We start from the raw sequence: 15,607 nt of genomic DNA on the forward strand, positions 1-15,607 counted from the left end.
ACCACTTATCCTCATCAGGCCATGTCCCCGAAGCCTCAACCGAGGCGACTTCTCCCCATCAAGAGCCTCAAGCTGAGCCGCAGTCTAAACAAAGAGCCTCACCACCTCAAAGTTTGCCTCCAATTTGAAGAATTATCCATCACCAAGACGATTTTACAACCAGAATGACGGTTTCCGAGTACACGGACTTGTATCCGGGGGATCGTCAGAGGTAAGACATTATCGGCCAACCTCATTATATGGGGCCCCAGATTCGAGGACCCTCCACCCCAGTTTTCAACTCTCATCCTCGAGGCAGTTTTTCTTGGTCCCCCGGACTTGAGGCTTGGCTTGAGGGGATGGGATGGAGAACGGACGGTGACCGCGATGCGGGGTTTTAGACTGTTTCTATGGTTATAAAACTTGGGTCCCGTTTTACTCTTCATCCTGTCTGTGCCTCTCATCCCTCTCTGCCCTTTTGCTTTGACTATCTACCTGTTGAGCATACCCAAGGGCTACTTCCAACTCTTTTTGTTTTCCTCATTCTCAATGGCTACTCCCAATGAGAAAGTAGGCAGTGATGCTCCCAAACAGGACATCCCAGCTCCTGCTCCTGCTGGAGATGTGAAGGCCGACGACGCCTCAGCCATCGAGAAGGAACTAGCCTCCGTGGAAGAAGGCTACCTCAAGGAGGAAGGCCGTCTTCCCAGCCCCGAAGAGCAGATTGATGCTCTGGGAATTCCCAACTGGCGCGAGCTGGAGAAGAAGATTGTTAGACGTCTTGACTTGACGCTCATGCCTTGTGTTTGGTGTCTGTACTTCTTCAATTATCTTGACAGAGCTTCTATTGGTCATGCGCGGTTGAGTTCTTTTGATGCCGACTTGGGACTTTCGGGATCGAACTTTTCGTCTGCTGTTTCTATTCTTTCTCTCGGTTATGGTAAGTCGAAGTCAATCAGTGGAGGTGAACTGTGCTAACAATTTTAGTCCTTGGTCAACTTCCTAGTAACATGCTCATCACCAAGATTCGACCCAGTCTCTACCTATGTCTTATGGCTATCGTATGGTCTGGTGTCAGTGTCGCCACCGTCGGAGTCTCATCTTACTCTGGTCTCATGGGTGTGCGCTTCGCTCTCGGTCTCGTCGAAGCTCCCCTTCTTCCTGGTGCCATTTACCTTCTCGGTTGCTGGTACACCAGAAAGGAGATTGCTTTCCGCATGGCTATCCTCTACTCTGCCCAGACCATCGCCTTCTGCTCCGCTGGTCTCATCGCCGCAGCCACCTATGCTACTCTTGAACAAGCGCACGGTCTTGCAGGTTGGCAGTGGCTCTTCATCATTCTTGCCACTGCAGGTGCTGGTTCTGCTATGATTTGCATCTGGTTCATCCCCGATTATCCCACCTCTACCACTGGAAGCGCCATGTGGACCATGACTGAGGACATGCGAAAGGTTGCTGCTGCTCGTGTCCTTGCTGATCGACCTTCCACCTCTGAGGCCAAGACCGGTGCCTGGGAAGGACTCAAGCTTTCTGTTCGCGATCCTAAGCTCTACATCCTGACTCTCATGAACATCACCATTTCCGCTGCCTACGGATTCTCCAACTTCTACCCCTCCATTGTTCGTGGTCTTGCCGCTGATTGGGGTTACGGTCCTGTCATCGCTCTCGTCCTTACTGCACCACCTTACATCTTCGCTGCCATCGGTTCTTACGTCAACGCCTGGCACTCCGACAAGGTCAAGGAGAGAGGTCTGCATTACGCCATCCCCGTCGCTGTCGCTTGCTCTGGTTTCATCATCTGTCTCGCTACCACCGACGCACGCGCTCGTTACGGTGCTTCCTTCATCTACGTTGGCGGTATGTACATCGCCAACCCTCTCATCATGGGTTACGTCAGCGGCGCCTTGGCCAAGACACCTGAGAAGCGAGCTGTTTCCGTCGCTCTGTGCAACTTGTTGTCTCAGATTGGTAACTTCACCGCTCCTTTCATGTTCGTTGCCAAGGAGGAGCCTCGCTACATCAGTGCTTTCATTGGTATGATGGCATTTGGTCTGTCTTCTAGTGCTTGCGCTATTGTTCTCAAGATTTGGCTTACCAGGTCCAACAAGAGACTTTTGCGGGAGGCGCAGAGGAATGGTACTGTTTACCAGCCTTATGCGACGTAAGCGCTTGGTGCAGACTCCGTGCTTTGGAAGGTCATGGGGTTTGGGTTTGGAGGTTACTATAAAAGAGGTCAATGGGTTGGACATTGTCCATATGGAAAGCGTTTGCTTTTGGAGATGAAGGTATCAATGAACGACTATGTATTTTATGAATAAATGTCTGCCTTCTTTCTCAACTCTATTGGATGATACCTGACATGTGAACCCATTATGAAGCTTAGCCCTGATGAGAGGTAAATACTGGTTTTCAAGTGTCGACTACCAGCTGTCATTTCTTGTGCGAACATCTATACTACTGCCTTGTCGATGTCGACTTTATCGATTTAATTCCATTCTTCCGAGCTATTTCTGTCAATTATCGCGCTTACTCTCAGCAATTTACTTTATAATAACCACAATAGTGGCTCATCACAAGTGACCTTGTTCTCTCAGCAAACCTTTAACACTACACCATACAAGATAAACATCAACTGATATGACTACATTGTCACCGAACCATCCTGTCAAAAGACCTTAACATGCCGCTAACCCACTAACCGCGCTTATATCCGTCGCCCAAACCCGAGTCTAGACTCTCCTTCCCCGCATTCAAAGTCGTCCCATCATTCGTGGAACCCTCTCATGATCGATCTAAACCAAACAGAGTAATCCGATCAGCCCATCATTACACTTCATTTATACTTTGTGACTTCGCATTGCCATCTCTGGATTTTGTGAATGAGGGGAACCTGGCGTTTGCGTCACGTTTGCAGCTTCGTGTTACCGCGGGGTGATTGTTTACTGCTTGCATAAAACCCCCTCTTCTCCTCTGCAATCTGTCATCTACCATTTACTCATAGACTGAACTTCAATATGTCTTCGCAATCTATTAAAGCTGTTCGCTACCATGGCCAGAAGGATATTCGTCTGGAATCTATCCCCCTCAAACCTTTAGAGCCTGGAACCGTCCGCATCGCCCCTAAGTTTTGTGGAATCTGCGGTACGGATGTTCACGAGTATCTTGGTGGCAATAACCTCATTCCCAAACCTGGCTCCCCGCACGGCATAACAGGCGAGACAGCACCTCTTACTCTCGGCCACGAATTCAGCGGCATCGTTGAAGAAGTCGGTAGTGAAGTAACGCGTCTTCAGAGGGGAGATCGCGTTTGCGTGCAGCCTATCATCTACGACAATGAGTGTGGTTCCTGCAAGCGTGGTCTGGTAAATTGTTGTGATAAGAATGGCTTTATTGGGTTGAGTGGCTGGGGTGGAGGTTTGGCTGAGTCAACTGTCGTCCCGCAAGATGCTGTCAAGAAGCTGCCGGATAATGTCTCCCTCGAAGTTGGCGCTCTTGTCGAGCCTCTTGCCGTCGGATGGCACGCGATCAAAATCTCGCCATACAAAGAAGGCGACGCAGCCTTTGTCGTTGGCGGTGGACCGATTGGTCTTGCTGTTGTTCAGGCACTTATCGGACGCGGATGCAAGAACATCATGCTAAGCGAAGTCAGTTCCAAGCGACGAGAATTCGCGAAGAAGTTTGGTGCTCATCACGTATTCGATCCCACGAAAGATGACGTCGTGGCGAATGTGAGGAAGTTGACGGGAGGAATGGGCGCAGATGTTGGTTTTGACGCTGCGGGCTCGCAACATGCTATTGATGTGGCGTTTGATTGCTTGAAGGCTAGAGCGGTTTTGGTGAATATTGCTGTGTGGGAGAATAGGGCGCAGTTGAACATGAACCAGATTGTGTTCCGAGAGAGATCCTATGTTGGATGGTAAGTTATCCTCGGTGTACCAGAGACAAATGCTGACAATCCATAGTGCGACATATGCCCTTGGAGATTTTGAAGAAGTCATTGATGCTTTGTCGAATGGCAAGATTACACCTGAGGGAATGATTACAAAGGTCATCAAGATGGATAAGGTTGTTGAAGAGGGCTTTTCAACGCTCATCAACGATAAGGATAATCATGTCAAGATTCTGGTCGATGTAAGTGCTGGAGTATAACGAAGGCCGCTCTTTCGTAGTGTTTTAAACATTCATTCATTCTCGAATTCGGCCAAGTTGATACCGTTCTCTACGGCGTTTAGTAATCGCTATCATCTGACGAAATCTCCTCCACATTGACACTCACAGCCATCTTAGCGTCCTGCACCCTCTTTATCTGTTCCATACGAGCAAGCTCTTCAAACTTTCTCTTCACATCGTTCCTCGGAACAGGCGCTTTGCAAAGACCCAGCTTAGCCAAGGAACCCCAGAACAAAGAGTGCATATAGTAGTACAGATTGACACCACCAAGGTAAAGAACTGGCACAACGACCATAGGGATATTTCCAAACAGTCCGTGACGGCGAGAAATGGTCTCCCATAGCTCTCCGGTAAGAGTCTCAGCAGCGGTGTCGTTCTTCCAAGGCCCGACGAGGCGGAACTTGGTGTTGAAGGCGGCACCTCCAGCCCAGATATATGGTAGACGCCAGCCCTTGGGTGTATACAGCGCGATGCGGAGAATATCTGTGAACGAAGGAGCAATGTCCATGTCCTTGGCGAGCTGGTATGCATAGCTATCATGCTCAACACCGTATGTTACACGGGCACTGGGAGCGTGGATCACACGGTAATGCCACTCGTCATCCTTGAGAAGAGGTCGAGGAACACGGTTGAGAAGATGAGTGGTGAAGAGCATAGACTGCATCTCAGCCAGAGGAGGAATGGCGCCGAAGCCAGGACGGACGAAGCCGATGAAACCGATTGTTGGATCATCCGTGGACCAGATTTGACGGACGTCCGCGTCGTGAGATACCGGGTATGGTTCACGACCATCGTTGTATTCTGTGTTGAGGAAGGGAAAGTGTGGAACATAGCCAGTTGCGAGAATAACCATGTCTGGTTTGACGATTGACTTTTGGATGAGCTTTGCTTCTGGGCGGCCAGTGTCTGGGAAGTGAGCTACTCCATCGGGTGTGAAGTGCGATGGGAAAGGTGCAACGTCGATGGTGCGCTTAGCCGGTTTGATAGCCGTGTTGAAGAAGAATTGTCGAATGCGTGTCGTTAATGGCCATTGTGTCGGTCTCCAAGGTGTAGAAACGTTGTTCTGAATACGCTGCCAGCCCTTGTTCCAGAATACTATACCCCATTAGCTACATTCAAGAGGACAGTGGTTAGACTTACATCTTGAGGCATGGAATCGTTCACTAAAGACCTGTCCAACCCACTGATCCACGCCATGCTCCGACCCACCACAAATCCAACACCCAGCAGGTAGCGCCAGAAAGTGATAATAATCCCACACAATCATGGTATCCCTCACCATAGGATGAACATACATGGTATCAAAAAGCGTGACCTGACTGACATCGATCGGCAACTGCGGCTCCTCAAAATCCTCATCGCCAAACAACCATGGTAAGAATCTTTGACCGGGTGCACGTTTGGGCGCTCCGATCCAGCCGTCGCGATGGCAGAAGACTACGCGTTTGGTGGGTGATGTTATGGCGAGATGGCACATGTCGCAGCCTGTTTCGCCACTGCCGAGAACCATGATTGTTTTTCCTTCTCCCAATTGGGATCGAGTTTTGAAGGCTGATGAGTGCAGGACTTCGGGGACGTGCTCTATACCGGGGATTGAGGGAATATGCGCTTTTGAGTGGACGCCTGAGCAAATGGCGATGGCATCACACTCCCACTCTATCTCTTCTCCATCGGGGCCTTTATACTTAACAACATGTTCACTCGTATCTCCTCTTCTTACTCCCGTGACGGGTGTACTCAGATGGATATCATCCCAAAGATCGAAATGCGTGGTATACTCCTCTAGATACTCTCTATATCTTTCCGAAGAGAAAAAGTCATTATCCTCAGCACGAGGACGGAAATCGGAGAATGTAGTCAGGAATTTGGAGGATACGAGCTCTGCATCTTCGTAGACGTGGTGAAAGAAGACGCCGCCGAGTTTATCGTATGATTCGAAGAGTTTGACCTCAAAGGGTTCGATGGAGGGGAAGTACTTGTGCGCTGTTTTGAGGGTTTTGAGTTGGACGAGACCGGATGGGCCGCCTCCGATGATGGCGACGCGCATTTTGAGTGTTGCGAGGGTATTTGGACGTCAAGAAGGGTATCGATGAACTGGAAAGAAATGAAGAAGAATTAAACAGGATGTTTGGCTTCGATCAATCGTCCCAGACGTTCTTTCGACAAAAAGCAAAAAACACCAGAACAGAACCCAGGGTCCAAAAGACAGCGCATCAACCACCTCTTATCATCCCTCCACCCCTACCAACCGATTGGTCTCGAATCGTCACTCGGAGCATTAAAGAGGGGGAGTGTGAGTGTACAAGCATTACATGGCTGACGTGGAGCCGGACCATTGCTCCATTGCAGGATTAGTTCCAACGGCCAAACCTTATTGTGGGTTGATATTGTGGGTTGAAGTTATCCCCGGTTAGGAATGGGTCGGTAGATGGGCGGCGTGTTGCTGTGAACGGATATTACCGGGCGAATGGCGGCAATTTTTGAAAATCACATGTTACTCGGTTATTGGTTAGACAAAATGGACTTTACCGGTATTGAGACTATTGAGATGGTATTGAAGTAGAAAGGCCAGTCTTGGGATCAAGTGCGGCTGATTACTGAGCAATGGTTATGAACGTCAATTGGTCGTCTCGGATATGATCCACCATAACCCAAGGACCGGGTTCAGGGTCCAGGGTCAAACAAAGGCAGGTAAAATATTCCCGTGTTGAGACAAATGGAAAAGGCATGGAGGAACTATTTCTCGTTTGCATGGAGAACTGAATCGAGGGTTCATTTGCGAGGCCTTGCTATAGATTTGTCCACAAGCGTTGAGTGAGACAAAATTTACGTTGCGACAGATTCCAGAATTTTCAAACCAGCCCGGATTAGGAAGCTCAAGCTGGAGCATTGAAACGAATTACAAAACAGAAGCCGAGACAAGAGTTTGCTTCATAGGATTCATTCACAAGCTCGTCTATCAACCAATTAGCGTCCGGTATGGTGTAGTGGCTAACATTTCGCGCTCTCATAATCTGAGAGATCAGCACCGCGGAGCCCAGGGTTCGATTCCCTGTACCGGAGTTTCCTTTTTTGCCTTTTGTTATAGATGACCCACCACCATCTTCCAAAAATGGGACAACTATTCCAACAGACAAATGGAAAAGGCGTGTGAGAGAACATTTTGTCGTCTATATGAAGGATTTGATTGAAATTTCTCATTCTTGAAGCTCTGTTGAGGATTTGCGACCAATGTAAAAACTGTCAGTCTATTACAACGGCCTGTAGTTGGTGGGAATTATGGGGACCTGCTGAGGTGACGCTTTAGGTCAATACCCGCTGTTATGGATGAGTGAGGCAGGTTTCCGCGTGGTTGTAGTTAAAACCTCACAGTATATATTTATATTGAACGTCCTCCGGGAAAGAAAACATGTATCTTTTTTACGTGTAGTTTCCGCCTTACTCTTCATCATCCAACCCCGCTTTTCAGCTGTCTTGTCCTCAATATGCGTACCCTTCGTTATATCACAATTGTTGGCTGTCACGCAGAGGGCGAAGTAGGAGATGTTATTGTTGGAGGCGTACGCGACGTCCCTGGCAAGAACATGTATGAGAAATTGAAACATTGTCTGAACCACGAAGACGAGCTACGACAGCTTCTCCTCAACGAACCCCGGGGCCGTTCGTCAATGAACACCAACTTACTACTGCCCCCAGCTGACCCCAGGGCTGATGCCGGGTTCTTGATCATGGAAAGCACCGAGTATGCTCCGATGAGTGGCTCCAATTCCATGTGTACAGCTACTGTTTTGCTTGAAACTGGAATGGTGCCAATGAAGGAACCTGTGACCAAGCTGGTTCTCGATACTGCTGCTGGCTTAATCACAGCCACAGCGCAATGCGAAGCTGGGAAATGCAAGTCAGTCAGCATTGATAATGTTCCCTCTTTCGTGAATAAGCTGGACTTGCCGGTTCAAGTGCCTGGGCTCGGCACTGTCCTGGTGGATATTGCATGGGGAGGGATGTGGTATGCTATTGTCAAGGCGTCTTCCCTTGGGCTCAAGGTGGAAAGTCATGCTGGAGCTAGACTTGTTGAGGTGGGGGAGCGAATCAAAATAGCTATCCAAGCTCAGTACACGCCTATCCATCCTGAAAATCCTGATATTCGAGGCGTTACTGTCCTGTCTATTGCAGAAGACCTTGAGATTGAGGAAGATGGATCTAAAGCCGCCAAGAATACTGTCGTCGTTTCACCGGGTCGGCTTGACAGGAGTCCTTGTGGGACGGGCACGTGCGCGAGAATGGCCGTCTTGCACGCTCGTGGCCAGCTGAGGATTGGGGAGACCTTCAAACATAGAAGCATCATTGGAACTGAGTTCATTAGCCACATTCGAGGGACAACACAGGTTGGCGAGCATCAGGCTGTGCTACCTACCATTCAAGGCCGAGCTTGGATTACAAGCCACAAGCAGGTAGTCTTGGACCCGTCAGATCCCTTCCCGACGGGATTCCAAGTGGGCGACCAGTGGCATGTTTCTAGCGCAGAAATTTGTAATTAAATAGACACCAAAGGATGACTTTCTGGTAAGTATACATGCAAAAGAGTTGATTGACTTGGTATACATTTAGATCACTGCTCTTTGTCTACATTGGCAGTACTTTAACAATCATCTCGGCAGTAGAAATTACTAAGTTGTTAGCCTTCTTATAACTTACTGTTGATATACAGTCATTTCTCTAACAACCTAATCCCCACACTGGAGTTTCTTATTTGCCTTTTGTCCTCGATTGCTGCTCTCCGATTGATCGCCTCGAATACGGCCCACCTAGATAAATTCTAGACACTATTCAGATAACGATGTAGTGGAAATGTCTAACTTTTGAATGTAGAATCAATTGAAAATAGCAATTTCTGACGTCTTATGGTTATGAGATTGTTCTTTAGGCACTGTGGTGTACGTATTCATCACCCAAAGCTTGAAAGCATGATAAATTCTCATTGAGCAGTTCTACAGTCAATTCTTCCCGTATGTTATACTCAAGTCCCTAAACCTGATAGACGCGACATATCAACTCACAATCGAACACCTCCAAACTCCCTCGCCAACTCCTCGATTTCGACCGCGTGCCTAACCCCTTCAACCGACACATGATTCCGCCCACCAATACGAGCACCACACTCTGGACACAGTGCTTCCTCCATCGCCATGCCGCAGTTGTTGATGGTAAACGGGTGACCATTAGAGCAGGTGTACCAGTGTCCCGTGCCGGATAACTCTCCCATTGATGCCGCGTAGACTTGCCTAAGCTCCTCGGCTGTGACGGGACGGTATACTCCTCCGCGCAAAGCTTCCTCGGCAACGTCGATGTCATTCTTGAGGGCTGCTGCTGAGTGGTTCTCCATCACGATTCTTCTCGCCTGCTGAATGTGATCAAGGCCTTGGTCTCGCAGTTTATCTAATATATCAGGATCGTGTGCTGGAGTTGTCGAGGGTGTCTCACTTCCAGGTATCGAGGGGCTAGGTGGTGTAGAGACTAGCGAACGGGAGAATGCACATAACTGAGCAGAAAATATATGACCCTGAGCCTCTTCTCGTGGATATACCGCCTTCTTTGCTCCTTGGATCAAGCTGTAGCAATCACGCATGAAGGGCAATAAATCGAGCTTAACATCCGGCTTAGTGAGATCTGATTTTTGGTCAAGCAAAAGTCGAAAGAAGTCAGAAAGAATCAACACGTCGCACTTCAACAGTAAAGTAGAAGCGAGAAGCGATCCTTTCGTTTGGATAACAGATTCTTCATATCGAAATTCGTTTTGCCCACCATGGTGGAGGTTGGCGTGCCTTACCAGGTTTGCAACGCGCTGGAATGGCTGTTCTTCCTTCTGGACTTTACCGGTGTACGATGCGATGTCCTTCCGCATTTTGAGCATGGAGTCGTATCTCTTATCGGTGTATCCTTTCAAGCACTGTAGCTGCCTCTGTCGCGTACCTCCCTTTGTCAAATTCCCGACTGGCTCAAACTTTGGATCCCGGATGGCTGTCGGTTGCATAGCAGCAAGAATCTCTTGCTCAGTGATAAGTTTTGCGGCAAGTAAATGATACTCGGCATTAGACCATGAGATGAACTTCTTGGTGGCCTCGTCAAGCATAGCCCGGCGCACAATGCGGCCGTATCTCGAAATGCTACGGAGAGGTCCACGACACGTCGCACAGTTTTTGACATCCTCATTTTCCATAGCGAATGGTTCTGAACTTCGCAGTATCAGCTCAGGGATACCATTAGTGTCGAGCTTGTAGTGTGCTGCCATATCCATTTGACCATCCATGGATGAGACAGTGAGGAAGTGGCCGCAGTCTGGGAAGATGCAGGGTTCTTGGTCCAGGTCTATCTCTTTATACTCTTTCATCTCGAGGAAGTCAACACAGACAGATTTCACCTCATCTGTTGCGCAAACTTGGCAGAACTTCGAGGTCGGGCAAACTTCTCCACAAAGAGATGGGCCTGTGATTATTAGCAATGAGATGAGGGCGCAGATCACTGGAATCACTTACACTGATGACCGCAGTCTAGTTTCGTCTCGCATCTCAAAGAGCAAGGCACCCAGTTACAGGGAGCAGCACATGGGGCCGTACACCTGGAGTGAACACATCTCGACTCACAGGTTGCCTGCGCACAAGGATCACAAGGCTCGCTACAAGCCTTACTGCACCTCGAGTGGCTGCACCGTACTTCGCATCGTTCCTTGCACGGCTGACAGGGTGCATCACCGTGACAGGTCTGAGAGCAGTTATGTTGACAGGTCGAGTACTTTCGGCCACAGCGCTGGTTGCATATACCGTGGTTTTGTTCCGTGATCTTTCCGTCTTTACGTGTGTTGCAGCGAAAGCAACTACTGGTACAGGTATGTCCACAGATGCGATGATTCCCACAGGTAGAAGTACATTTGTAATCGGCAGCAGTGACATCTTCATGACACTTGACGCGCACTTTATGCTCGCACCCTGGCACATCCTTCGTGACCACTTCCATGCAATGGACAGCTGCTGGATCCTGGGCTTCCCAACATCGAGGTGAAGACAGGCGGTGCCCGCAAGGGAGCAAAATAGCATTCTCAAGTTTGACAAGGCAGTTGTTGTGACAAGGATCTCCGCATCGAAGAGGACAAGCGTGATCGCATCCTTTCTTGGGACGGAGACAGGGTGCCAGGCACTTGACAGCATGATGCAATGTATCTGAGTGGCATCTCCCAGTACAAGGATGCCCACAAGACAGTCTCTTGTCACATGCAAGGTTGCATCCGCTTTCCGGAGAGAACTGCAAGAAGTGATCAGGATGGGACACGCTGATCGGGGTATTCGGATGTCTGGCACACTGCAACTCAAGCTTTGTGCCCAGGTTGTTCCCGGAAGCCAATATCTTCATGACACCTGCCCACATTGGAACCTTCTTGTACGAGGTGCTGTTTCCTATAATGTACATCCCATGCTTGGCGCGGGATAGCAGAACATTGATGCGGTTCGATGTCTTGAGGAAGCCGCATTCTCCTTGAGGATTGCTGCGGACCAAGGATATCACTACAACTTTAGCTTCTTCCCCCTGGAAGTTATCGACAGTCGCAACTCTGACGCTCTTGAGGAGAGTTGTTTTACTCAAAGGAACACCGCGTGGTCTGTTAGTGCGACTGTCCTCGTCCTGGGCGGCGTCGAGTTCATCTAGATCCCGATCATTGATGTAAATCTCGAACATGGATTCCATCCTACGGCGCAAAAGCTGTAGCTGTCCAAGATAGGGTGTGAGAACCGCGATGTCACCTGGTTTATACGCGCCTTGCTGGGAAAGGTGGGAGACCAAAGCAGCGGTCATATCCACCTCGAAACTGTTAGACCGGGAGGTGCTCAGGGAGCTGTTATTCTCATCTGCATTTTCAGGCTGATCATGATGGAACCAAAATAGACGACGTTTCATACCCACCACTTCTGGGTACTCGGCTACAGCCTCTGCATCATTGAGCGACGGATACAAGGTTGAGCGAACTAATTCTGCAATTGAGGGGTGCATCCGTCTCTGAGTCTCGAGCATACTGTAGGGAATCCGCAGGTCGGTGTCATGCGGAGGGTGAACCAGTCTCTCAAATAAGGACACGTCGAGTGAGTATTGTTTACCACGAGGGTTCGTACTCTGCAGATCATAGTTCTGTATCTGAGGGCGAAGTTGTAGATGATCACCGATAAGGATGGCATGCTCAATGGAAGGTAAGAGTGCAGTGAGGATATGGCCCTCGAGAACTTCGCCAGCTTCTTCGCAGAGCATGACCTTGCATCGCATTTTTCGAAGGAGGTTCAGGTTCCTGGCTAGACCAGTTGTTGTGACACCAACGATATCTGCATCGTTCAGACAGCGCATATCAACGTCGCCACGGATCTCGTCTCTGCGTCTGACCGCGTCGTTGTAATTTTGATTGAGCCTGGCGAGTTGGACTATGATCGGGTCTCTGATTGCCTTGATCCAATGACGATGGAGTAAAATCCGTTCGTGATTGAATAAACTGTTTAATTGAGCACACTTCAGGTGCTCAAGTGGTCTGGGGTTTGTTGCAATGTGTTGTCCGCTCTGGAGCCACCGATCAATGACCATTTCTGGCTGGTGAATTACCGTCTTCCACCCGTCCTGATCTTCTCCGAATAGCTCAGCATGCTGTCTAGGATACTGCCAAGCCAACAGGAACTTGATAGCCTTCCAAGACTGACAGTCAGTAAGGTCTTTGAGCAGGTTTTTCCCATCCTCGACATGTTCACGAATATCCCTTTCTGCCTCCCAATGACTGCTCTTCTCCGACTTGGTGAGGGACATTCCTTTGACGATGGCGCGCAAGTTGAGGTTCTGCAGCCGTTCCGATTTAGATCGGGATCCAATTCGAATAATTCTTTTAGTTCCGTCATCAAGGAGGTGCTCAAGGAGCTGGTCCAACGCGTGGTTAGTGTAGCAGACACATAGAATCGGGCCAAGTTTTGCAGTCTGTTTACTCTTCAGAAGAACTTTGATGATCTTCTCACCAGTGAAACTCTTTCCCGTGCCTGGGGGTCCCTGAATGAGAGACAGTCCTGTGGTCAGAGTGTTCAACAGGGCAGCAGACTGTGTCGGGTCGAGGCTGGATTTGAGTGAGAGCGCCTCCGGGGTTATTGGTGACCGGGGGTCAGTAGTGAGAGGGGTGTTGTCGTTGGTAAGGCAGCTTAGATCGAAGGTAAAACCGATCTTTCGTGCATACTGCGGCAATCCGATGTCAGCGTCAGATGACGAGTCATCTTTAGGCGCTAACAGGTTTGCGAAAGGGATGTTGGGCTTCTCATGCATCTTCTGAAGTGCCGATAGACTGTGCTTAAACGAGTCGAGCAAAACTCCAGGAAACTCAACCAGATACCTCGGTGGGTAAGACTTGATGTTCTGGTACCACTTCAGGGCTAGACTTATTTCACTTGTTGTTGGGTCCACAAGCTTGAGATTGACAAAGAGAAAGTCTTGATCGTCCGAAAGAGTTCTCACTTGATCATTAGGAGCTTGATCTTGGTCATTGTCGTTGTAAATCCTTCGGGCCTCCTTGTCGTCTTTAGACCTCATCGTGGTGTCAGATACGACACAGAATAGCATCGAACCGGCGACATCGAATAGGCATACGAGCGCTCCCGCTTGTAACCGCTTGGACTGCGCCCACCAATCCTTTCGTTTCTTAGCATTCAGCTTTCTAACGACTGGAAGCTGGTGACAACAAATGGACATCTCTAGTCCCCCGACGCGGTGGAGGTTGACATCGATAGTAAGAGGGTTTTCGTAAGTGTACGTTCTGAGAGTGTTGGACTGCCGACCTTTAGTGTGTTTAGGGTCTCGGGCAAGTTCTAGTACGTCGCGCACAGCATCTCGGAGCTGACCGACTGTGTCCTCTCTAATGAGGCGAAACTCTCGATCAAGACGACCACGAATTCCCTTGACGTGCCAACTAGAGGGGTTGTTCGTCGGGAGATATTCTCCACGAGGGGAAACGATCTCATCGTAGGTAGGCATAATTTTTATCTTTGTGATATCAACATGGTCGTTGTTGTGGCGAGGTCCGTCAGCAGACAGTGTGCCTGGTAAGTCATGTCGGATCACAAAGTCTTCCCTTGCGAGTAAGACACGACGACTAGGGTCCAAGTCTGGAATGTTTTTGCCGGTGTCCAATCGCTGTTGCATGTAGTCGATATATTTGGAGGCTTGTAAACGAGAGAACTCGTCTTTCTGGCCGTGGTCACTCTCCACGATCTGAGCAAAGAGGGCGACAAGCCTGTTGCATTCAGAGTTGACAATGTTTCTGGTGTTGCAGTCGATTACTTTGGACAGCACGCTGAGAGAAAGCTCCAGTACCTCCATCCGGGAATCAGGTTGCGTAGAAGGCACGGATGTGGTAACAAGATCAATGATGAAACTGAAGATTCTGGCCATGCGCTGGCCTTCAACTCCCAGTATGCAGTTGAATATATCCGCAACTTGCTGCTCCAATACGGTCGAGTCCACCACTCGAGGGTGCGTGATGAGGGTGAATAGAGGTTTAACCTCAGTCTCCCAGAGAGTGGTCTTGCGCGAATTGTCGACCCGTGGGATATGGACATCAGCCAGGGCCCGGATGAATGCCAACCCAGCGTCTTTAGCAAGAAGCTTTATGACATCCTGCACAGCGCCAATGTCACCATCCATCATCTCAAGGCCTAGCTGGAAGAATCGACCGACGACAGCAGTTGTCAACTCCGATGAGTTCCAGCCTAAGTCACCCAGGTTCAGGTGTCTCTTCCATTGACGCAGTTTTCCATCGGAAGCAGCGCCAGGAGGGTCGGGCGAGTTCAGCTGGGATGTTCGCAGCGGGGTGGAAGCGTCGTGTAAGAACCTGCAGCGATTGCCGAACTTGCAAGTTCCCTGCTTAAAATGAAAGCAAGGGTGAGTGGGATTTCGAGTTCCAAAGGCGCGAGGAGCGTTTCTGAAAGCGTTTCTGAAAGCGTCAGTACTGATACTGTCATTTTGCAGGAGGAAAGCTTGCCGCTGGATGTCTGCCATCTCGATCTAGCGTATAGACAACTGCACCATGGAAATGGAAACAAATTACTGTGACAGATCAAAAGACTTCGAGGTAAAATGGTGAGATGATTTTTGCGGTTTCTCTTCGCCGGGTACTTGTCGGGTGGTACGTTTTATCAACCATAAATTGATGGAAAGAAGCGGAGAAGAAGAGGAACGAGATTCATGGGAAAGATCAACGTTTCAAGTCAGTACAAAAGAGGGGGACTCAATGTTTAGGCAGTCATGGTGCCCAAATGCATTTTGCGCAAGATGAATGGCTAGACAAGACATGTTGGTCGGCCTCCTGCAGGTTATGTCGGTCGGCCTCCAACGTATGGTGATAGTCGGTCCCCTGCAGATGGTATTGGCCGCTTTAGTTACAATGCCTAAAAAC

At 49.3% G+C, this 15,607-nt stretch overlaps 5 protein-coding genes and 1 non-coding gene across 6 annotated transcripts; 4 read left to right on the forward strand and 2 right to left on the reverse strand.

Moving 5' to 3' along the window:
• Nucleotides 1–528: 528 nt before the first annotated feature.
• On the forward strand, nt 529–2,144 carry B0J16DRAFT_272690 (major facilitator superfamily domain-containing protein; the record flags this gene model as incomplete). Its single annotated transcript, XM_046123609.1, has 2 exons — nt 529–919; nt 967–2,144. The coding sequence occupies 2 exons, from the start codon at nt 529–531 to the stop codon at nt 2,142–2,144; spliced, it is 1,569 nt and encodes a 522-aa protein (XP_045980567.1).
• Nucleotides 2,145–2,776: 632 nt separating this feature from the next.
• On the forward strand, nt 2,777–4,224 carry B0J16DRAFT_179323 (chaperonin 10-like protein). Its single transcript, XM_046122562.1, has 2 exons — nt 2,777–3,895; nt 3,942–4,224. Exons 1-2 carry the CDS (start codon nt 2,994–2,996, stop codon nt 4,126–4,128), a joined length of 1,089 nt encoding a protein of 362 aa, XP_045980568.1. The 5' UTR covers nt 2,777–2,993; the 3' UTR covers nt 4,129–4,224.
• Nucleotides 4,208–6,196, reverse strand: B0J16DRAFT_323457 (uncharacterized protein; the record flags this gene model as incomplete). The annotated part of the gene is made up of 2 exons (XM_046125775.1): nt 4,208–5,244; nt 5,290–6,196. The coding sequence occupies 2 exons, from the start codon at nt 6,194–6,196 to the stop codon at nt 4,208–4,210; spliced, it is 1,944 nt and encodes a 647-aa protein (XP_045980569.1).
• Nucleotides 6,197–7,122: 926 nt separating this feature from the next.
• Nucleotides 7,123–7,212, forward strand: B0J16DRAFT_t246. The gene has a single exon. It is a non-coding gene; the product is annotated as a tRNA-Glu (tRNA).
• A 422-nt stretch (nt 7,213–7,634) lies between these two features.
• Nucleotides 7,635–8,687, forward strand: B0J16DRAFT_272448 (proline racemase family; the record flags this gene model as incomplete). Its single annotated transcript, XM_046123604.1, has 1 exon — nt 7,635–8,687. The coding sequence occupies one exon, from the start codon at nt 7,635–7,637 to the stop codon at nt 8,685–8,687; it is 1,053 nt and encodes a 350-aa protein (XP_045980570.1).
• Nucleotides 8,688–9,175: 488 nt separating this feature from the next.
• Nucleotides 9,176–15,210, reverse strand: B0J16DRAFT_309369 (uncharacterized protein; the record flags this gene model as incomplete). The annotated part of the gene is made up of 3 exons (XM_046124907.1): nt 9,176–10,594; nt 11,061–11,241; nt 11,402–15,210. 3 exons carry the CDS (start codon nt 15,208–15,210, stop codon nt 9,203–9,205), a joined length of 5,382 nt encoding a protein of 1,793 aa, XP_045980571.1. The 3' UTR covers nt 9,176–9,202.
• Nucleotides 15,211–15,607: the final 397 nt, after the last annotated feature.

The sequence above is a fragment of the Fusarium flagelliforme genome, assembly GCF_020744385.1.
Source record: "Fusarium flagelliforme strain FIESC 12 MPI-CAGE-AA-0113 chromosome Unknown B0J16scaffold_6, whole genome shotgun sequence".
NCBI lineage: Eukaryota > Fungi > Ascomycota > Sordariomycetes > Hypocreales > Nectriaceae > Fusarium > Fusarium flagelliforme.

What these genes read in the sequence shown, in the direction of transcription:
- B0J16DRAFT_179323 (XM_046122562.1), top strand. Translation starts at nt 2,994, where the DNA reads ATGTCTTCGCAATCTATTAAAGCTGTTCGCTACCATGGCCAGAAGGAT. An exon ending in GAGAGATCCTATGTTGGATG is followed by an intron (nt 3,896 to 3,941) that starts GTAAGTTATCCT and finishes GACAATCCATAG; the next exon opens with TGCGACATATGCCCTTGGAG.